General features: G+C 40.3%; 2 protein-coding genes across 4 annotated transcripts; one reads left to right on the plus strand and one right to left on the minus strand.

Moving 5' to 3' along the window:
- Positions 1-2,286: 2,286 nt before the first annotated feature.
- smim29 (small integral membrane protein 29) lies at positions 2,287-12,905 on the plus strand. Of its 2 annotated transcripts, none has more exons than XM_010891426.3 (5): positions 2,287-2,448; positions 3,149-3,462; positions 3,604-3,629; positions 3,810-3,915; positions 11,337-12,905. In XM_010891426.3, exons 2-5 carry the CDS (start codon positions 3,199-3,201, stop codon positions 11,403-11,405), a joined length of 465 nt encoding a protein of 154 aa, XP_010889728.1. In that variant the 5' UTR covers positions 2,287-2,448; positions 3,149-3,198; the 3' UTR covers positions 11,406-12,905. The 2 variants fall into 2 exon arrangements, with proteins under 2 accessions (XP_010889728.1, XP_010889727.1); XM_010891425.4 differs by lacking the exon at positions 11,337-12,905 and adding an exon at positions 10,438-10,695.
- A 2,497-nt stretch (positions 12,906-15,402) lies between these two features.
- hmga1a (high mobility group AT-hook 1a) lies at positions 15,403-22,305 on the minus strand. 2 transcript variants are annotated; one of them, XM_010891424.5, is made up of 5 exons: positions 22,165-22,305; positions 20,812-20,924; positions 18,914-18,994; positions 17,888-17,944; positions 15,403-16,397 (listed from the first exon to the last, which is right to left on the minus strand). In XM_010891424.5, the coding sequence occupies exons 2-5, from the start codon at positions 20,908-20,910 to the stop codon at positions 16,338-16,340; spliced, it is 297 nt and encodes a 98-aa protein (XP_010889726.1). In that variant the 5' UTR covers positions 20,911-20,924; positions 22,165-22,305; the 3' UTR covers positions 15,403-16,337. The 2 variants fall into 2 exon arrangements, with proteins under 2 accessions (XP_010889726.1, XP_010889725.1); XM_010891423.5 differs by lacking the exon at positions 22,165-22,305 and adding an exon at positions 21,923-22,051.
- Positions 22,306-23,046: the final 741 nt, after the last annotated feature.

Raw genomic sequence — 23,046 nt, forward strand, 5'->3', positions numbered from 1 at the left:
CTGAGAAATGTTATTGTTTATTGAAAAATTTATGTCCACTGAATTTGATGCCAGTAACACTGGGACAGGGGCAATAAAAGTCTGAACATGTTGTGTAATGTTAAAAAAAACCTGGTGGAACATCTTACAACTAGGTTAATTGGCAACAGGTCAGTGACATGATTGGGTATAGAAATAACATCCCAGCAACTGAAAGACAGGCAAATAAATGCAACAAATTAAGAATAACGTTTCTCAACATAAAATTACAAAGAGTTTACAGTACATAATACCATTAAAAGATTCAGAGAATCTGGAAAAATCTCTGTATGCAAGGGACAAGGCCTGAAAAACATTATTGGATGGCCATGATCACTGCAAAAGAGATCACTGCATAATTATTGCAAACTTCAGCCTGGCTCGTCTCTTCTTTCTCATTGATGAAGATCTTTTTTCTAGCTTTGCACGACTTCAGCCCTGCCCTTATGAGCCTGTTTCGAACCATCCTCGCCGTGCACTTCACCCCAGCTGCTGTTTGCCATTCTTTCTGTAGGTCACTTGATGTCATCCTACATTTGAGTGACATTCGAATGAGTTGACGGTCCTCTTGGTCAGTGGACAGTCGTTTTCGCCCTCTGCCAGTCTGTAGCTTTGTTGTCCCCAATGTCTGTTGTTTGACCTTGTTCTTATGAACCGCTGTCTTAGACATTTTCAGGATGGAAGCAATCTGACGCTTTCTGTAAAGCCATAATTGAACCCTTCTTTTCCTCACTCAAAGCTTTTCTTTTCAACTCTTTTGTCATGCTGAATAGATATATTTTTTTTTTTCATTTAAATTACCTTTGAGGTACTACTTGTACTGTTTTTGCCATCCAGCTGGTCCTATTGCAAGAAGATAGTGATGACCACAGCAGTGTTTTTTATACTTTTCCTCGTTAAATTAGATTTGGTTCAGGTAATCACCTAATCAGTACCTCATTAAGTAAAATGAGGTGTGCCTGTGTTGGAATTTAACAGACACTGGAATGGAATTGCTGCCATACATTTAGAGCTGCTGATTTAAGAAAAATCAGGAGTGATCTCTTAATTTTTCCAGAGTTGTATAAACAAGATCCAGAAACACTGGCACCTTTGGGCCCGATCTCATTTAAGATGGACTGAGGCGAAGTGGAAAACTGTCCTGTGGTCTGGCAAATCAAAATTTGCTGTTCTTTTTGGGAATCATGGATGGCACATCCTCTGGACTAAAGAGGAGAGGGACAATCCAGCATCTTATCAGCGGACAGTTCAAAAGCCAGCTTCCATGATGATATGGGGGTTCATTACTGCACATGGCATGGGTGACCACCAACCGAGGGCTGGATTCAAACTCACACCGAAAATCTAAGAAAACAGATGAAATCACAGGCTGTTCCACCTCATAATGTGACTCAATCGTGTGTATGGCCCCCATGTGCCTTTTCATCCCGGTACCTATCAGCAATCAGGGTACAGTTGGCTAGCACGTGGAGGCCGGTGCAACCCTCGTAGGATATGCCTCTCCAGACCATCACTAACCCACTGTCAAACCAGTCATGCTGGTTCATGTTGCAGTCGGGCCCTCCTGCCACCCTCATGGAGTCTGTTTCTAACAGTTTGGTCAGAAATATGCACACCAGTAGCCCACTGAAGGGCTCTGGCAGTGCTCCACCTGTTCCTCCTCGCACAAAGGAGCAGATACCGGTCCTGCTGCTGGGTTGATGCCCTGTCTAGCTCTCCTCGTGTAACGGCTCATCTCCTGGTATCTCCTCTATGCTCTTGAGACTGTACTGGAAGACAAATCAGACCTTGCGATGGCATGTATGGCCAACCTGAAGGTGCTGGACTAGCTGTGCAACCTGAATGGGCTGCTGGTACCGCCTCATGCTACCAGTAGTGACAATGAGAATAGCAAAATGCAGAACTTGAGAAGAATCAGTCAGGAAGGATGAGGAGAGAGAAGTTGTCTGGGGCCACCGTTCCTCCTTCCCTTTGCGGGAACCGGTGACATTGATTCACAATTGTTTATGCTTAAACTAGACAAAAATTACATATATAGCAGAGTGGTCGGTTGAGAACGTTCCTAGTGGCATGGTTTATCACGTCAGTATTCTGTTATGGGTTTAACGGGTTATTACGATTTCTCCTAAAAGCAACGAGGAAAATGGGAAATTATTGATTGAACTGTGCTGAAACAGTGCTAGTATAAAAAAAGGTTTTATAAAATAAAAAAGTAAAAGATTTTTCTCAGATTGACTCACGTAAGATTACGTCATTACGTACACCGAAGTGTTTTTATGACCCTCAGTCGCCTGTATTTTATTTCCGTGCGCTTGCTTGTCAATTAAAGTCAATCTTTTATTCTTCATGGTTAGATCTTATTAGCTAGCGGCACAGTGATAGAGGACAGGTATATAGAGAGTGATTATTTCAACCACGTTGCTGATTAAGGTAATGAGACATTTTGATTAATAATCAAGAGCGAACGATATGGTTATTATAAACCTTATAAATGGTCTTGTGATAAGACAGTATGTATAATAGCTTAATTCAATCCTAAGAAGTTCAGTAATGTTATTGCCGGTCTGTGACAGCTTGTGTTAGTAAGTAACTTGTTTCAGTAAGCTAGGCTCGATGCATAGGCTAGCTAACATCGGGGTAGCATTAGCTGGGTGTGAGTAGTACTGTATTTACAAAGCTATTGTACAACTGTTTTACGGAATTGTCAGTAATTGTAATCGAGGTGGTTACCACCAGCAGAAGTAGTTCATTTGCATGTTCACTCGATTCTGTGCACTTCATTGCTTATTTGTGATGGCTATACCTATTGAGAGTATTTGCTAGTTTACAATACTGTACCACAACTAAACCTTAACCGCATTTTACCCGAGCCACCCATGTTAGTAATAATATTTAAAAATGTGTGTGGAACACATGATTGAAAGTAGGCATAGTCGAGCATATCCAAATGTCAAAAGTAAATTTGAGAACTTCAGTACATCAATAATAGCTCTCTATCCATAAAGACTTGTCAACATAGGTGTTGGCAGTGACACTTGGTTCAGTTTGTATCTTATATCTGGATGAGAATATTCCCCCTTTTTTATATGCTAAAACACCATGTGCGTGTTTTGTCTTTTGCTTCCCTCAGGCAGATTTCACTCTTGATTAGGGAAAGGGGGGAGACCATGTGGATGTCACATGAACGACAACGATGAGGCAAAAACAAGTGGGTGTAAACTTGAGGAGAGGACTGCTGCCGCCCAATTATCCCTTCCATCTGGGGATTTCCTGCCTGTGAGGCCTGTCCAGGACAGCCTAGCAGCCCCTGACCTGCCCTCCGCCCAAACATATGCAATGAACAGCACCACTCAGCCTCCCGCCACCATAGACGGAGACGTGGCTGTCAGCTCCGTGTTGGTACCGTTCTTTCTCATCACGTTCATTGGGATTGCAGCAGCTGTGGTGAGTGGCTAAATGGGGACAGAGCGACGTGTTGGTCCGAAGTCACTGATGCAGCTTAGAATTCTGCTTTGACGATCTACTGATGTACAGTTCAGTAGCTTGTAACATACAACCAGCTAAACTCGTTATCTTTTATTGTAGGTTATGTATGTGCGAAAGAAGAGAAGGTAATGTCCTTTTATTCCTTCTTTTATTGTGTTGTTACTCTAAGCAGGTGTTTGGTTACTCATTAAGTCGGCCAACTCGTTTTGAACACTACACAGAAACCTTGCAATACAGCCTTCTTGTGTTGGTCTCTACTGTGTCCTCGTGTCACTGTGATATTCCTTTCCTGTTGTGTGTTGCAGAATTGACAGGCTCCGGCACCAGTTGCTTCCTGTCTATACCTATGACCCCTCAGAAGAATTACATGAAGTTGAACAGGAAATGCTGTGGAAGGAGGAGGATACTAAGGTATGATGTCAGCTGTGTCATTGTCTTCCATTAATCAATTGACAAGCTTTGACATTATTGACATTATTGTCTGAGATCCTTTCCTATGTTGCAGTTCTAACACCAGAGGGTGATACGTCTCATCAGCTTTTTCAATTTAATGTTGTATCAAATGGAGCATATGTTTGTCGTTTTTTTTGGTTGGTTGTTAAAAAAAGATCAGGCAAGATAGTAGTTCTGTACGATAATCAGTGCTGCCTTTTGATAAGGTTTTATGAATGCAATTCCACAAGAAACTCAACCATACCAAGTTGAACATGGTAGGTTTTTAGCTCCTAAACTGAGTGCAGTTTGATTAAGAAGTATTTGTTAGCTAGCTAATATTGTGAAAAATTACTTTAGGTCCCATGAGTGTCAAACTTTGGAAATAATGTCTATTGATGCACAAACAAGTTAGCTAGTTGTAAAATGTTATGTTGTGACTTCTGCATCAAAGCGTAATTGCTGAGATTTTGGGGGGATCTTGGCAGTCAAGACTGCTAAAATGTGGAAAATGATCTCTGGAGATCAAATTTTGATCAGAGTGTTGTGGGCCCATGTGTTGAGCCTATTCCCAAATTTGTTGTCGCAATAAATCATATTAATCTGAAAAAGCCTTAATGCTATCCCAGTGTTACTGTAGGTTTTGTAGAAGACTGAGGATGTTTTTTATTTTTATTTGCTGTTTTCATATTGCTTTGGATCCTGAAAATCTCCCTAGTCCCTGCTGAGGAAAGCCTATCCATTGCATGAAATGAAAACCTGCTTCAGTCTTATGAAAACCAAACACTGGTATTTACAGTTTAATTTCTTGCAGGACATATGCACATATTAGGATGCAAAAGTCAAACCAGAATGGTTTTCCAAGAAGTTGTGTCCCTGATGATTTGTACTAAGGTGATAGAGTATTACTCAAAGATTCAGAACTGTAGTGGCATTTTAACTTCCAGGATATCTTGTGTGAATTTCTATTCACTCATTGAATTTTTAGTAATTTATTAGACTCGTATCCAGAGCAACTCATTGCATACATTTTAAATAAGCGAAGTGAAAACAACCATGCAGTTTAGTAGCAAGTACATTCTGATCATTCAATTCGTTATCGGCAAAGATTAGATTAGATTCAACTGAACAGTACAACAAATTCAGTTAGCATCTAACCGGACATGCAAATAGAAGAGGGCAGAAAATGTACAATTATTTACTATGTAATAAGTATATGTATATTACAAGTGGAATGTATAGATGTGCAATGATGGCAAATGCAGTACAAATGGCAATACTGAGTGCTAGAAAGAAGACCATACAAATAATAAACCTAAATGTAAAACATAAAAGTTAACAAAAGAGCAGACCGAGGTGGTGGCAGTGGAACTATTTTAAGTACTCTGTGGAAATGTGAGTTTTCAGATGTTATTTTGAAGATGGGTAGAGTCTATCTTTGAGTCCAAGGGAAGGGTTCCACCATTGAGGTGTCAGGACGAGTTTTCACTGTAAATCGGGAACTGCCCTGTAAGGGCTGGACAGCCAAGAACTCTGTAGCATGTAAAACATGGTAAATGACTCAGGCTTTATGTTAAAGATGGACAACCGGGCGAACGTAAACACACATTGGTTGGCGCATTTAACTGGAGAACTGCATACGAATCCAATGATGTTGAAATCCGTTGCAAATCATTCAACTGAAAGATACAGTTGAACGAGTCACTAAAAGGGACTTGTTACACTTTGTGATTTCGAAAAGAACGAACTGTTCGCTAACTGCATATCACTAGTGACAGCAGTGCTGACAAGATTGCTGGCTGCTGCTCCAGGCACATTTCTAGCAATGCAAGGACTCTATTCCACCAGGTCACCATGTCAATCAGCAGTATATGTAAAGACCGGTCCAACAATTTCTGCTTCTCTTCAAGTAATTGGCTGGCTGTAGTTTTACCGTGAAAAAAGCAATGTGCCTTACCTGACCGAGCAAGCAATCGATCGCTGGAAGTTTGTGAGCAGCCTGTGAGGGAAAGTTTAAAATGTATGTAAAACAGCTGCTGTGAAACCGCTCCATCAATCAAATGTATTTATAAAGCCCTTTTTACAACAGCAGTTGTCACAGAGTGCTTTACAGAGACACCCGGCCTTAAACCCCAAGGAGCAAACAACAGTAGTGTTGGATGCCACCACACTTATCACAGCAGCATTGGCTGGTTCTTTCTGTCGAACCTCCCACTCAATTAACATCTCACCAAAGAGAGAATGCACATTCATGAAATACTTTTTTGGATATTAAGAATCGATTTCAGATTGTCCAAACAATAGTACCAATCCTTTGGAAAATCTTTATTTTATTTTTTACCAATCCTTTGTGCTCAGCAAACAGTTGATGAGGAAGGTGAGGAATGGAGGTCTCCTGAGATGGTTGGGAGGAGGGGAAAGGGTCAAGAGGGCATGATGTCGGGTGGCCAGCCATCACTAAATGCTGGATATCATGTGATGAGAGTGTTAAAAATGCGGTTAAAGCGTGGCCAAGTTCGACATGTGAGCAACTAGTGGAACGGCAAGGCTGTGTGAATGAGTTATGGATCTCATCAACCTTTTCTTTTGGAAGTTTGTGACCGTCATCTGCAAAGAGGGAATATGGCGGGGGAGAAGATGTATTAAGGAGTGATGTGGTTCGAGGAAGAAGCCTAGCATTTCACGCAATATAAGGTGGCTTTAGCAACGGATAGGGACGAATAGAAGCTAGCAGGTAGGGATTGGAAGGATGCTAGGTCATTTGTTTTCCACCGTTTTTGACCCCCCCCCCCCCCCCCCCCCCATGAGCTTCCAATGAGTCACTTATCCATGGAGCCTCAGGGGCTGGATGTGTTGGCCAGGAGGAAAGGGGACAGTAAGAGTGGACTTGCCTTGCATGGATAGTGTGGTGAAAGAGGCTGACTCTGGAGGTAGAAGGGGAAGGATTAAGGAGATTGGACAGATGATAGGATTGAGGAGGAGGGAGGCGTTAGGGAGAATGAACGCGAGGGTTGCAGCAGCGTAAGACGTTGGAGGGGGCTAACAGTGTAGGGGTAGAGGAGAGCGAGAGAGAGTGGTCATATGACTGGAGAGGTGTAGGCTTGAGATTAGTTGACAGACAGCATCTATAAAGATTGGATCTAGTACATTGCCTACTTCGTGAGTAGGAGTTGATAAGGGGTTGAAAAGTGATGACTCAAAGGCAGATGTTGTAAGGTGGAAGTCACCCAATAATGAATGGTGTGCTATCATCATCATCGGAATGTCAAGCTAATTGTGGAAAAAATCTAAGTATTGTTTCCAGGTTAAAAATCCTTATAATAAGATACATTTCCTTAACAAGCTACATTTCTGTTAAATATAATAACACTTAGATAATAACACTTGGTTTAAGTAAATATGCCTTAAATCTTGTTTAGCATATTAATTTCGTCTTGAGGTATGTTTTAGGTGAAGCAAGTTCTTTTGAATTAAGAGAAACTGAAACAGAATTGAGACATGGGATCGATATTAATCATCTTTTCAGACTGCTCCTTATTTAAAGGCTGAATTGCAAGTTTTTCCTACTAATTTCAAGATACCTGCCATTTTCAGATGCCTAAATATGTCTTACCTAGTGTAATATGTCTTGTGTAATAACCCTACGTGCCCACTGTCTGCTCTCTAGAGTTTCAAAGAGGTACGTTCTCATTCATTTGCAACGAGAGTCTGCGAATCACGCTGACAGTGTTCGGAGCTACTCTGGGCGACTAAATCTCCCAGCGAGAGTGAAAGTTGAGAGTCAACTTTATGCTAATTTCCAGCGAGCAGGTAGTGACAGTTCGGTGACTACCAGTGGCAGGGGAGATGTTCTCTGCATCTCTTTCCTACTCGCTAGATAAAATAAAAAGTCAAAACACTCATTTACACATAATAGCGGTGTCATCTCAATTTTTTATGTTGCTTTTCTGGCTTCATATGGAGATATAATTATAAAAATGGATGCATGGAATGTTTCAGAGATTGTTGAGATCACAGGTGATTGATACATGCATAATGTAAAATGAAGTAAATTGCTATTTGAACATCGATATATCTTTGACTTGGCATTATCGTAATACGTTTTTGTGAAGGCACGCAAATACCAAATACTTATTAATATTTGCAGAGACTGATGTTTCCCCTATATTGGTTGATCGGTTGTCGCTGGCATAAATTAGGAAGGTACGTGTTCACGCTAGGAGATTGAGCGTTTTGCGAGTTCAGCGAGCGGACAGTGTGCACATAGCATATTTCGGCAGAACAGTCTTTGTTTCAGTAAAATGCCGCTTCAGCAAATGAAGACGCCTAAATACACCAATTGAAAGCAGCCAATGGAGGGCCAAACCACACCCTTATTAGCCTGACAGAATAAACACATAAAAAACAAAGCAATGCTACAAAACGTCACAGATTAACTGGCTTTCACGGATAACTGGTTCAATTCCATTGAAAATCTGCTGTTTCCAGCTACTATAGTTATTTACAACATTTACAGTGTCTACATTGTATTTTTGATCAATTTGATCTTTCTTAAACAAGTGACCCCAAATATTTGAATGGTAGTATGTTTATTTAAAACAATATCCATAATTTCCTGGCGTTCTCTTTAGCAGGTTGATCTTCAAACTTATTTGTTTCAATATATTTCTATTATTATTTTAAATACATCCAGTTGGTTGTTTGGACTTCTGTTACTGAGATGGCCCTTTATGTTTATATCACTTGGATTGGCGCTACTGAGGATTGATTTTTGACACATTCTCAATGCAGCATTTGGTGTGGGGATTCAATGTTCCGTGGCTGGATTCCAATAGGAATCACACATTACTTTGGGTTGATTTCAGCTGGTAATTTTAAGCCAAACAGCTGCAGTAGGAGTGTGGATTTGCTCAACAAAATGGCATGGAGGTTGGTTAAAAGTACAGTTGTAATTGAACAGCTGCAGTGGGGTTTAGAGTTTGATAAACAAGCGCCTTCTGAATGGTGCAGCAGTCTAATTCACTGCCTTTACTTCAGCTGTGTCATTGCCACCAAAAGATCCCATCCTTGCTGCGTTCTCGGCCGTGCCCAGGGTTCCCACAGAGGGCAGCGTAGAATGTAGGATGAGCGGTGCTTTGTGTTTCTGCATTCTTGTGACTCTTCATGGCTTGTATGTAACCAGGGAGCAATGGAGCAATGCTCTCTGGTTGAGAGAAAAGTGTTGTAAGAAGCAGAATTAAGGACACATCTCGTTTTTAGATTTTTCCGGAATCTTGTGTGAGTAGTTGAAGTTAGCCAAGGCTATAATCTCAAATTGGACTTAACTAAATTGTAAGGGGAGAAAAATTATTGGTACCCTACGAAAGTAGAAAAAGGTTGTATAAAATAAAAAAAACGCTGTCTTGAACACAGAATTCAAATCCTGAGATAGTCACTGAAATGTGGATTTTAATTTCTTGATTTTAAATTATTTTGGCATCTGTATTTAAAAAAATAAATAAAAGTATACAACTACTGGAAAATATGGTGGATCATTGATGTTATGGGGCAATTTGAATTCTACTGGTCCTAGGGACCTTGTTAAGGTCAGTGGTATCAGGAAGTGTACCTAGTACCAGGATATTTAAGCAAAACTAACTTGTTGCATCTGCCAGGAGGCCGAAACCTGTCGACAGGATCTTACTTCAAGTCACTGACCCCAAATCAAGAAGGTATTGCTCATTTACAAATAAATCAATATTTTTGCAATGGCCATCTCAATTTCCGAGCTGAAATAACATTGAGTATATTTGGTTTGAATTCGAGAGAGGAGTCAGTAAGTGCAGAGTCAGGAAAGATTCTGTATGGAGGAAGGGTCTCAGATCCCTTCAGATGTCTCATTAGAAACTGTAAATGGCTCAGTGCTGTTCTCCTTTCAAGGGGAGGCTGCAAAAAGTACTGATAGCAAAGGTGGAAGTCAATATATTGGAAAGCCATATCATTATTAATGATTCAAAATATTTTTTTCAAGTACAATATATTCTACATCAGGGCTACCCAGACCTGTTCCTGGAGATCTACCATTCTGTAGGCTGTCTTTCGACCTCTAATTTAGTACACCTGATTCTAATAATTAGTTGGATGAAAAGCTTAACCAGGTTAGTTACAAATGGTGGAAGAAAAAAAACAGCCCTGTTCTACATGTTGGAATGTTTTACATAGTTGCTTTTTGTCTGTGTTATGCCTGTGTTTTATTTTGTATTGCTCATTTGGTTGAACATGTTGCTAACACCATCCGGGTTGTTGCTTTGATAGAGGACAAGTAAAATAATGAAAATGTATGTAGTCAATACTGAAAGTCGCTGAAGACAGGATATGGTGCATGACTTTGAATTCACTGCATGACTGTGTACAGTGACTTGCAAACATCAAATTCTGACCCATGATCAGTTCTCTCATATTACTGAATTTTTAGTTGCTTTCTGGAAACTGCCCATGCCTTTAAACGTACCATCCCTACAGAGAAATATGGTGGGTCAGCATATTGCTGTGGAGAGACTTCTCATCAGCAGGGACTTGGCATTGGAGCAAGAAGGGATAGTACAAAATACAGGAAAACCCTGACCGAGAACCCCTTTCACTCCACAATGAAACCGAAGCTTGGGAGGAAATTCAACTTTCAGCATTATAATGATCTCAGGAACGAGATAAAGGCAACTTTAAAGTGGTGAAAGTTGGCTCTACCAAATTTTAAGTTGTGGTGGCTGAATACTTATCCAAGTATATTCCTGTTTTTTTATTTTTTTATTCTTACAAATATTTTCAAACAATAAACCAATGTTACCTTACAATAATACATTTTGTGTTTCAGTGATTTTCAAATTAAATATGAAACGAAATGTCGAAGCACCATTTGGGATTGTGTATGAGAGTGTCTGAATTGTTTTTTGGAAGGTGTTGCATATAAGTGAGGAAAGGAACATGTTAGGGTTTGGTACCTGGTCCTGTATACTATTCTACCTGAAATGATTTGGTCTCCTGCTGACAGTTTTAAAATGAACCTTAACAACTAATGTCAGGTCATTTAAGATTTGAATGTATTTTTTTAGACAGTATCTATAACTGTAACTTCATTACAACTTTTTTCCTACAAAAACTACAGTGTTCCCTAAAATGTTTTTGTCTTGAACCAAGTCTTAGAAATTGCTATTCATGTTTTGACCAAAGACTTCTATGAGGGGTTTCTGTTTAATCAAGCCTTTTTTTAAAAAAACATGTTAATTCACCCAGAAAGCGTGTCCATTTCCTATAATATCCAAGTCTGTTTTCTTGGGTATTCACTTCTAGTAGTACTATTAGTAGTTATGCAGAATGTCCAGGAGTTAATCTGAAATTTAGTGTGTGATTTTTTTTGTCTCCAGGTGGTGAAGGGTTGGGCACGGTCCTACCAGCAACAACGCCCCCTGTTGATGAAAAATGCTCATGCATGAGTATGTTGGAGCAAGACATTGATCTGCGCCATCCTACGGATCAGCTGTGATAACCCTTAAGTTGCCAGATATTTCAGTCATTCAACAGAGGGGCTTTAGGGAAAGCGTGCACACAAGAACCGCTTGTCATGCCTTTCCATCATCCTCGTCTTTGTTCTTACCACCATCACCACCTCCATATCATTTCTGTTGGAGCAATTGGTTTGTCCGGCTACTGCTTATCTTGGGGGAGGTTGGCTATTATGTGAGCCTCTGATACCACGCCTGTGTGCCTGAATGCTGTGCGCCATACCCTAAACCACAACACGTGGTGGACATTGTTTATTCCAGATTATTTATTCAAGTTGTTTGTTTTTTAAAATTGTTTGTGAATGTTATGCTGTGGGTGATACCTAAATGAACATGGTGCCATCCATCCAAGAGGCAGGGACAGACCTGGTCTGGGATGCTTCCTGTTGTACTACTGGTTTTCGGGGTGTAAAATGTGTTTACTGTGTCCCTCACTATTCAGTGTCAAAGAAGTTACACAGACAGTGTGCAATCAATACACTTCAGTCTGTGTCTTACTTGTTCTGTTTGTGGCACTTTATGTTCTGTTTGTGGCACTTTAAATATCATTGTCAAAGCAAAGTAACGCTTCCTCTTCATGCAATGACTGCTTTTCAAGAGTTATGTACCTGATTGTTGTGGTAGAATGACAGATGGATAATTGACCTGAATGGGAACTCCTATCCTATTCATTTTATTTAATCCTATCCGATGAGCAATATCCTTGTTGACAAGTTTAGAAAAACCTAACCCAGAAATGTAATGATGAAAAGGTGGCGCTAATAGAAGGCAAGATTATTTCCTGTTTCTCTTTCCTTTCATTTTAAGTCAGTCACATCAGAAATAGGAGAGGGAGGGGGAGCCACATCAGAGAACTCACATAACGACTGTAGCCACTCAACCAGCCTCCCCACAACACCCATTTCTCAAATCTGTGACTACTTCCCTAAAAATGTCCTGTTGGGATGACATGACACCAGAATGATTGTTCTTCTAGCAGAAGAATCCCTAAAGGATGTTCTAGGCCTGACTGTATGCAGTACTCAGGAAACCTCAGCCACACGTTTTTAAATAAGTCAACAGTGATTCATCCTTAACATGTGCTCAAGGTTACCCTCTTTTCCTCTGACTTTGTGAATGTCACGTTTTCAGGATATGAGAGATGAAGTGCATGTATATGTAATGTGATAAATACACATGGAAATGTTTAGCTTTATCAGGTATTTCCTTTTATTTTAATTGTGGTACTGTGTTCTAAACAAAATCCTGGATATAGACTACTGATAAGATATACAAAAACTTGAAGTGTAATTCTGACAAGTGGTATCAAGATTTTTCTCACTATTTTTCAGTTAAAGCACCTATTTGAAATGTCCTGTGCATTGAGCTTATGGACATGTAACGGATGGTCCTGATGTAAACAAAGAAATAAATACAAAGAGTACATATGTATTATATGTAATCATTTATGTCAATGACAATTGTGGAAACTGACAGGGAGCTGCAATAAGCAAATTCGAATCTGTTGGCAATATGTCCAGACAAATTGGTCTGTTTGTAATGCCTCCGCACACCCCACAAGCTTCCAGTAGAAACTTGCATTCACTACAAGACAATGGGGCAATTGCCCTTCTGTGGTAATGCTCAAACTCTACACACCTACCAGAAGTGATTGCTCTGCCACTTGTGGCCTCCTGACCATCTGACCCCTACGGGAAGCGCCTGTTCAGCCCAAGAATGAAGTAGTGTCACAAAACACAGAAACTGCAGTTTTGTAGTACAATTATAAAGTCATGAAATGAGAGAGGCACTACACTGATACTAAGACATGACCCAACAATTTAAAAAGTATTGTATTTATTGACCATTTCTGGATACAAATTGTCATAGAGCACAATAGAAATATAGACATTGTACATTTATAGACAGTACATTTAAAAGAATGACCTTAATTCATCATTGCATGAATTACATAATGAATAATTGATGTTTGGTGACTAAATAAGGGCATTGTTAGTCTAAAAAGTTTGGAAAGTGAAGCTAAATCCTTTAACTGGCTGTATACTCTAGCATTTTGATGTGATGTGACAATACAGAATATCACCGTCTTATTTTCATACATATCTTCCTATTTAGAAATGAATGCACAACATATCTGGCACCCGATTTTAAGGTGCCAAGTATCTGGACTAAGTTCCCTTATAGTGCCCGTTTCACAGACACCGTGTAAGCCTAGTCTGGGGCTAACAAAACAATGTCAATGGAATTTTCTACTGAACTAGATTCTTTCCTACAGTAGGCTTAACCTGTGTCTGTGAAACTGGCCCAGAGTGTATTAAATTTAGTCTGAAGTTTTATATTTTCGTCTTATATTCCTACCAGGCAGTGACTTTGGATAATCGATTCTTAACAGTAAAAGTGACTCCAAATCCACACATTACTTTCCATTAATTTGGATTGGGCACAAGAAAAATAAACACACCAACAGTTTATAAAAACAAGTACTTTTGACTAAATGTAATACACAAGTGTAGTAACGTAGACCTTAAAGAAAATATGATTCTGTGCTGTCGCTTCATATGAAACCACTGATCTGAAATCACAAACATTCGAGTAAACAGACAATCTAGTATTTGCTTCACTACAAATAAATACGGGAGAAATTAACCAGAGTTCCACATAAACACAATGCATTCTTAAAAGGCATCTATTCACTCTATAGAGCAATGCTTTTCACCATGGTCCTGGTCAAAAGTGCAATATAAAGCAAATGAGGTGCACAACACACTTCACACTACATATGAAAACCTCACCCAGCCGCTGCATGAGTAGTATGCATGGAGCGTGGAGGCATTTACGGAAATGGAAAAACAGCCTGGTTCCAAAGTTGAACCGAGGCCTAGAAAATGGACAACCTGGACAACACCCCCCCCACCCCCACCCCCACCATTTTTGTCACTAAACACACACAATATGACAATCTGAACCAAGCAAACATTTCAGTGCACCAGAAGTAGGATTTATTAATGATAAAACACCACGGCTAATCAACTAGTCAGCGAACAGTTTGCAAAGCTGACAGATCTCCCTGACTTAACACATCATTTCAGTGACCTGTCTCTAAGCTCGGTTTAAAACAAGCCGAGGGGTGTGTGTCAGTACACTTTCACTAGTAGCTAAAATACCAAATTACAGTCAGATTAAAAAAAAAAAAAAAAAAAAAAAAAGAACACAAATACACAGACTATGTAATGCAAACATTTCTCACACAGTTGCCAGAGGTTGCATTGTATATTTTAAACCAGTTGAAGAATGCAATATGGGAAAGTTTAAAGGAAGCTGATGTCCAGTGAGGTATGAGATTCTGGGCCTTGTCAGGCCCGATGCAGTTTTCAGGGTTTTTATAACGGTGGTTGTAGCAGCTTATAGGTTTGAGGAGATACCTGGTAACCGGACTGTGTTGTAGAGACCCCTCACACCGAGGAAACACACGAAACAAGCAGACAGCAGACATTGACGGGATCCTCACAGACAGTATTTCAACAACCGGTACAAAGTGATGACACAGAACGGAGCCTTGTAAAGCAGAGGTGAAACGGAATGATCAGCTATTATACAGTCCCACTGGATACAACAGTGACAACAGCAACATCCAGCTCCTAGTTTGGCCTACCACAGGTTGTTATATACGATCTGTCTAGAACCGACTGAGTGGCAACGGGCTGCAACGAATACTGTAGACTGGAGGAGCACATGAAGAGGACCAGCGGATGTGATAAAAGCTCCATGAAGTGACGAGAGAATGTACTTCGGCGCCTCACTCAATGAACACCTACTCATCCTTGAGCCATTACCACATTATGACGAGTTTTCGTAGATGTCAAAGCAGCAACATTTCCTCAGGTATCTGAGGGCGTGTTAGGACAAGGAGGAAGATGATAAAATAAAATAAAAAAAAAAAAAACATTCACTCTGATCAGCTCTTTGTTTAGTAACAGTACACTATAGTTTTACACAAGCCTTTTCCAGTGGAGCCCTACAGAGGCTATAGGTAGACAAACAAAAGCCACATTAGAGAGGCTATTTAGGGTCAGCTTATTGGATGGGAGAACCAATTCCACACAATCAAAGGTCCCGTGTGGCTCGGTTGGTAGAGCGTGGTGATTTTTCAGTGAGGGTTGCGAGTTCAATTCCCAAGGGAGACCAGTATGGGTAAAAAAGATATGGAAATGTATGCACTCATTACTGTAAATCGCTCTGGATAAGAACATCTGTTAAATGACTAAAAACTACAGAGATTATACATGGATACCATTTCTATAATCATAAATTGAATACTCATTCTGTATATCCTCAAGATCAGCTTGATCAACCAAGTGTAAGAAGGTGTAAAGTACAGATTAACCACTTCACACTTAAAAACAGCAAGTATAGACAAAATTCTCCTTTCATCCATTAGAAAACCTGGAAAGTTTATATGTCCTACCAGCTCAAGATACCGGTGCGAGGGGAGAAATTAGTAACGCTAAGCCAAGAGAATGTCCTATACACGGTCTTTTGCAAGATGTGTGTCCGGAGATTCACCATCAGAGCATACGTTTGTCCAATATAAAAGACTTGCAATACCACAACATACACATAGAGAAAGGGTTGTCTGCCACCTGACCTATAATGCTTTGATAGATATATGCTTGTTGAGAAACATCCATTTGTTTTCCAGTGCAGTGTGAGGTTGGATGAACTGTGTTGTTGACCCTCCTTTGGCTAGAAGGCAAAAAAGTGAACAGTAGAACAGGGATTGGGGTGGCACCGTTATTGGAGATTCAGTCCAGCTGTGGTTGACGGGAAGTCAGTATGTTGAGTGAGGTAGCGTGGTTTGCAAGTTTACTGGTCTTCCTCATCCTCTTCTTCAGATGATTCCTGGGCTGCCTGTTCTTCTTTTTCCTGTAAAAAGATTAAAAAAGATTATATATTTTAAAGTTCCTCTGAGTCTTTGGAAAATCGTATGTGGTCATCCATGACGTCCTGATTCACTCATCTTATTTGACTGAACATTTTAGTGATACACAGGCTAAACACATGGGGAAAGGCCAGAGGACACACAAATGAATAGGGACAAAAGGTTGTTGACATCCTCTAATCAGGCAATGGCTATAAGAAAGCAACATGCCTGAAAATACCCATCTTTACTATTAAGCCATTACTTAAATGTAAAACAACTGGCGCTATGATAAACCTGCCTGGAAGATGACACGTGTATATCTTTCCCCCTCACACACTGATAAGGATGGTTCAAGTGGTCACCTCCATGGTATTTTGAATTGATTGCCAGAAGAAACTCCTGCTGTCAGTAAAACACAGAACTTTGCTATATGGCACTGGAACCAGATCAGAACCAGATCAGAACCAGGTTCAATAAGAAATACTGAGCTTTTTGGCAACAAGCCAGAGGTGGGTTTGGCGTAAAAGGAGCCATTGTCATGCAGAAAACCAAATCCTAAGTATGGTGGTGGATCTCTGATGTTGTGGGGCTGTTTTACTTCCCAAGTTCCTGGGAAAACCTTTAGGATACATGGCAACATTGACTCCATGTATGAGGAGATCTTAGTCAAAAACCGGTCTCTGCCACTTCCAGGCTTTAACTGGGTTGTGGTTGGATCTTCCAGCGGCACAATAACCCAAAGCATACCTACAAATCCACACCAAAATATTTCACTGACCAGAGAATCAAGCTTTTGCAGAGTGTGTGGATGAATGGTCTCAAATCTCATTAAATTAAATTATGATTTCTTGATGACGATTAAATTCAATTAAAGTTTAGGTTAATGTGGTTTTTAATGACATTTTACCTAAATGTTCAGAAATTAAAGGGCACTGTATCTGTGTGTATCTCTGTATCGCTATATCTCTATATCGTATATGGTATTCAGTTATTTTGTGGGTAGATAGCAGGCATTGACTGTATCCTCACAGACAGTATTTCAACAACCTATGCAAAGTGATGACAACACAGAATGGGACCTTGAATGATCTAAACATCCCTTTTGAGCATATTAAAGTTATTATTTTGTCTTCAGATGGTGTACCAATACATTCAGTTACTACAAAATTGTTGTCTTGAGTTGCCAGCAGGGGAAGGAAAGCACTTAGAAATTTAAAAATGAGGCCAATAGGAATTTTAAAACATTAACACAATTTACATTTTTCATAGGGCTTGAAAAGGGTCCCAATTGTAGAACCTTTTTGGGTTCCTGGTACAACATGTAATTTATTGACTGTAACAAAAGGGCCAAAAGTGTTCTCTATTGCTCTATTGTTCCTCAAGTAAGGGGGAGGCAACTAACATAACATCCAGCCAATAGACTACATCTGAGTGGCCTGTTTCTGGAGGTTTGCAGGGAGACAACAGCTATAATAATGAAAGTAAATCGTACCTCCTTCTTAGGTCTTCCCCTGCGTTTCATCCCTGCAGTGGAGGCTGCTGGTACCTTCTGTAGAAACCATAGGAAGAAAAACAGTTAATGTCATTGCACAGAAACCTGCTAATCGACTGTCACTAGAGGGCACTAATACTCCGATGAGGAAGCAGATGGCTTGAGGGCATCGGGTTCATTGGCTATTATCTCGGAAGCCGACAGGAACTGCACACAGGGCACTCCAGTTTGCTGGCCACCTGGTCTGGGGCTCAGAGACAGCTGGTAAAACTGGGCAAGAAGAGACCAACCCACTTCAGATCTATCCTTGCACATAAACACACATGCATATATGCATATCGCTTCCATGCACACAGACACACACACGCGCGCTAACACACATGCAGCGCTTAGAGGAGCGTGGGGGTTGGGGCGAGTGATAGAACTCGTCTGTTGCTATGGTGACGACAGGGAGAAAAGAACTAGGGCTGTGTGTTGGGGGGGGGTTGTAATGTCAGCTTGGAAACAGTCTTGCGGCCTCTGCACCTGCAACACACTGTGCATGGCAAGCTAAAGGAAGCTGGAGGACAGGAAGTCAGGGGTAATTAACCCTGAAATGGGTGTCTCTTTAAGCAGAGTAAAACAAGATCTTTAAAATGCAAGGACTGGCCCTGCTATTTTTGACACTTGAGGCGGGAAGGGCCAAAACACAACCAGTGGCTAAAATAACAATGTAACACATAAATCACACTCAACAACATGGCATCATTTGAACAGGATAAGGTTAGCTTCCCCTGCTGTAACTAACAAGGACAAGAAAATGACTTAGCATTTGACTATGAGAATGAGGTTGAAATATAAGTAACATGACGTGAAAACCGTAGGGGATGGTGTCTGCTGCTCCACATGACCCTAAAGGTCATCTGTCCAACGATGTCCACCAGGTTTATGGAGAATGACTGAAAGGTGGCCGCTGAGCCTAGGTGAGCATCTAGCAGGTTACATTCACTCAGTTGCAGAAAGAAAAGGGCTACTGTATTGCCATACCTTGCCCTTTGTGGCAGCCTTGTTCTTGCTTCCCTTTGGTCTTCCCCTGGGCCTCTTTGGAGTGGGGGACCCACTGGGCTCCTGGGAATTGTATTATTATTTTTCTTTAAATTTTCAGTTGGGAAAACAATGTACATTTTTACAGTAAAATAAATTGCAAACATGTAAATGACGGTTCTATTGTTGTTGCATTCAAATGTTGATCTACGTTCCATGTATGATGTCATGCAATACACAGCTTCTTACATGGAATAGTTTGTTATTCAAGACACAAAGAGTATACTGTTCAAGGTCAGTGCAATTGACACCCATTGCTACTTTAAGACTAACAGGTGGTCACAGTCACAGGTTGCCAAGTTCTATTAACTGTAACATGCTTTAGAGAAAATAAAGTGGTTTAGATTGGACCAAAATGATTGTTGAAGTACTTAGTGTAACCCAATGGAAATATAGCTTTATGGAGACCAGTGTTCAATATTAGACTGCCACAGCAAATATTTTTAAAACAGAAAAACTCAATTGCAGAAAATAATAAACAGGAAAGGGTGTGTGGTAAATTTACAAAACAAAAAGGCTAACACCAGTACTGCACTCTCAAAAGAGATGGTGGTGGTTCAGCAGATCACACTAATAAACATGGCTGTATATTATGGACGTGCTGGTTTTTATTACCTCTCAGTCTGTTTGCAGCTGCAGCTACTAGCAACCAAGCAATCCAATACCAACCACAACGTCAGGAGAGTGACAATAACATGAACCCATCATTGCATCTAGTCCGCTTAGATCAACTAATCAACAGAGGTGAGGCATGTGGGTTACCAATAGTTTAAGGGGTTCTGCTTACATATCACTGAAAACCTGCCAAACCACAGGATGAAAATTATGGATGCTGAGATGGAATCGTTATAAACAGTGACCTATTCAATTACTCTTTAGACTGTGCCACACCAAGAGCAAAGACAAAGTAGTCAGTGGTTCTTCACAGTGAAACCACAGTTGAAAGGTTATTTACCATTGCTTATAGTAATGTCAAATAAAGTCAGAGCACATTGGAAACATAAATCAGAGTGTGTTTCTTGAAATAAACCCTGAGAATTTGAGGATCTTGTTTGATTGCCCTTCTATTATTGAACTTCCTATAACACTAGTAAAGAACAAGCCAACCACCAGGGAGTGTGGGATATCCCCTGAAACATATCTAGTCTTAACTGTGGGCCAACTACTATTTCTTTACATTATATGGCAGGCCTGAGCATTCCACATTACATGCATGTTTGCAAGGCAAAAATAGAAATAGGGGATATACAAATGTGAGACAACTATGAGCAATTACTATGGGTTGCTAATATATTACTAAATGTTATGACAATGTTTCAATAGTGGGAATATGAATGTACTACTTTAAAGCAGGGTAAGACATGCCTCATTAAAAAAACAAAACATGTACAGGTTTCAAGAAAGTGAAGAAAGAGTGAAAAGGCACTAGCCTTTTCACTCTCATGGCCACTTAATTAGAACACATAAGCCCTTAAGGATGTTTTTTTTTATGTTCTGATCCTCAGGCCTACATGGAATTGATATGAACTGCCAATTTTGCAATCAGGTGGGTGCTTTACGATGAGTTGGTTTTGGGGGCAATGAATTAGAATCTGATGATTTTTGTCTGGGAATTGCCCTTATGGTTGTTTTTCGAGACCTGCTGTAGAATCAGCAGGTATTGAGGGTCTTGTTAATTACCTAGCCAGGAAAACTATTGGTTGAAGATGGGTGGGCATAACCATGCCAGGGTGCCCTAACTAATTAGAGCACAGAATTTTTCTTGACATGGAAAATGACACATCCAACAATTGATTTATCGTATAGGGGTCAAGTTGTATTTTGTTATGAAGATGACTTACATCAGAACCACTTTTTGCCTGTGGCTGCTTCCTTGGTCTTCCACGTCCCCTCTTCTCTGCTCCCTCTTCCTTTGGTGAGACAATACCCTTGTCACTCATGTTGACGTGTAATCCTGAGAAAAATAAATAGAAATAAAAAAATCTTCATTATTCATGCAACTAGCATACCACAAGATCTTCAAAAACAACCAAAAACACTTGCACTTGGAAAATCCATGTACTCAGTATTGTAAGACACTCTAGATAAGAGCATTTGATAACATGACTGAGGAGTTCCAGCGGTCTATGCCACTGCCCCCGGCACACATACGTTGCAGGGTGGGTTTGAATATGGCGTGAAAAATGCCTTAAAATTCGATTGAAAATCAATAATAATGAGAATGTTGCCTGTGACGAAAGCAAGTCTATTTACAGAACTATTTGTCTCTAATGGTGCTCTATTCGTGGACTTGCCTACTAAAAAAACATTTTTGATTGTCTAAAGTAAACCCCTCATGTGCAGTATAGCAGTCTGCGATTTCATTACTCTGTGGTACACTCAGGGGGACTAAGACACTGGTTGGGAAGCACTGGCCTACATCTAGCTGAAGGCCGCGCGCAACGGGGTTGTGTAGTCATACAGGAGGCCGCGCGCAGTGGAGACAGTCTAACAAATCTTATTTTACGAGCAAGTAATTTAGGCATAAATAATGTTTTCAGTGCAGCTTGCATATTTCCTGACCTACACACATGTCAATAATTCAGAAAGCCTAACTGTATGCGCGGCTACAGCAGAGGGAAATCTCCAGGATTGGTGAAGGCTGCAACAGCTCGGCTACGTTTAAAGCTCAGTCGCTACGGGTGCCCGGTAGCTTCACAGCGCAGACTAGAATGCACAGATGAACAAAAAGAGGACAAACAAGGTAGACGGCTCTCAAAAATCAATATAAATAAAATGTGTGAAATATTGTTAGGCCTATTTGAGTCCAAAAGTCACCACCACTTTCTTCGCAAAGCACATTTAATAGGTTCATACTACCAGCCTTTCGAATTCTATGTTGAAACAGCATATAGACGTGACCGTATGCAAGGTCAGTTTTGTGATCGTTGCAATGGGTTGGATTGCTCCTACCTTTATCCCGTGAAGATTATGGCCCAACTCCGAATTATAACGAAAGGTTCTCCCACTAGCCAGTCGCTTGTTTTACCGGTTAAATCCTACAGCTCTTGTTTTATTCGACAGAGAGACTACACACAGCCCGCCCCTTTAAATCCCAGTATGTGCAGCACAGCAAATACAGAACTACGCTATAGAAGACAGACCTAACGCTAGAGGAAGTCAACAAAAATATTGTAGGATTTTTTTTTAATTACCTGATTTGAAATGAAGCAGGTTGAGGGGACGATCCAACCCTTGGTATATATATATTTAAAAAAAGAACTGTCCGTCTCTCACACTGATAAAGAAAAGGCGCGAGCCTCAAGGAGTTTAGAGCAATTTAAAGCGTCGTCCTCACAGGAGCTATAACATTGGAGGGCGGAGATATGATAAGTGGGCCACCATCATCAACCGAACACCCCGTTCATCTATCCCCCACCCCCACTCAATTTCAGATGGTTCAGTTTCCAGGTGGCTGACGTTTTTTTTCTCCCTTTATTACTATAGGCAGGTTAAAAACACCGTCTTGTAATGCTCCTCCAGCAATATCAGTTAGTAATTTCCCCTTTCTCCTAGTTTTAAACAAATTATGTACCTTGTAATTATATTTCTTAAGAGTGGTGTTGCTTAGGCTAATGCAAAAAAATATTTGGGGGATGGCCCACTCTTTCAGTGTAGCTACAGTGTTTAATTCTTTCAGGAGATGTATCATTAAACAGTCCTTTTTTTTCATTATTATTTGGTCATACAATCTAAAGATTCAAAATCATGAGCATGTGCTTTTATGATGCATTCTATGAACTGTAAAACGGTATAACTATGAAAAAGTGGAGTTAAGCTAGATAACATAACATGAAAACAACGGAAATTGCAAAGGATCGTCTGTTTACTGCAGTCATTGCTGCATGATGTAACTCCAACCATGCTGTATGCATAGTTACCTTCCTTTGTAGGCTAAACCTGTAGCTGTGCTTGAATGTAAATCTCCCTTGAACTGTAGTTGAAGTAGCCACTATGCATGTGAAACAGGCAGCTTTTTTCACACCTTAACTGCTGTCCAATTGGGCAAATTGGAAGAAGGGTTTTCAAACAGGGGT

Source organism: Esox lucius, chromosome 12 (assembly GCF_011004845.1).
Source record: "Esox lucius isolate fEsoLuc1 chromosome 12, fEsoLuc1.pri, whole genome shotgun sequence".
In the NCBI taxonomy this organism is placed as follows: Eukaryota; Metazoa; Chordata; class Actinopteri; order Esociformes; family Esocidae; genus Esox; species Esox lucius.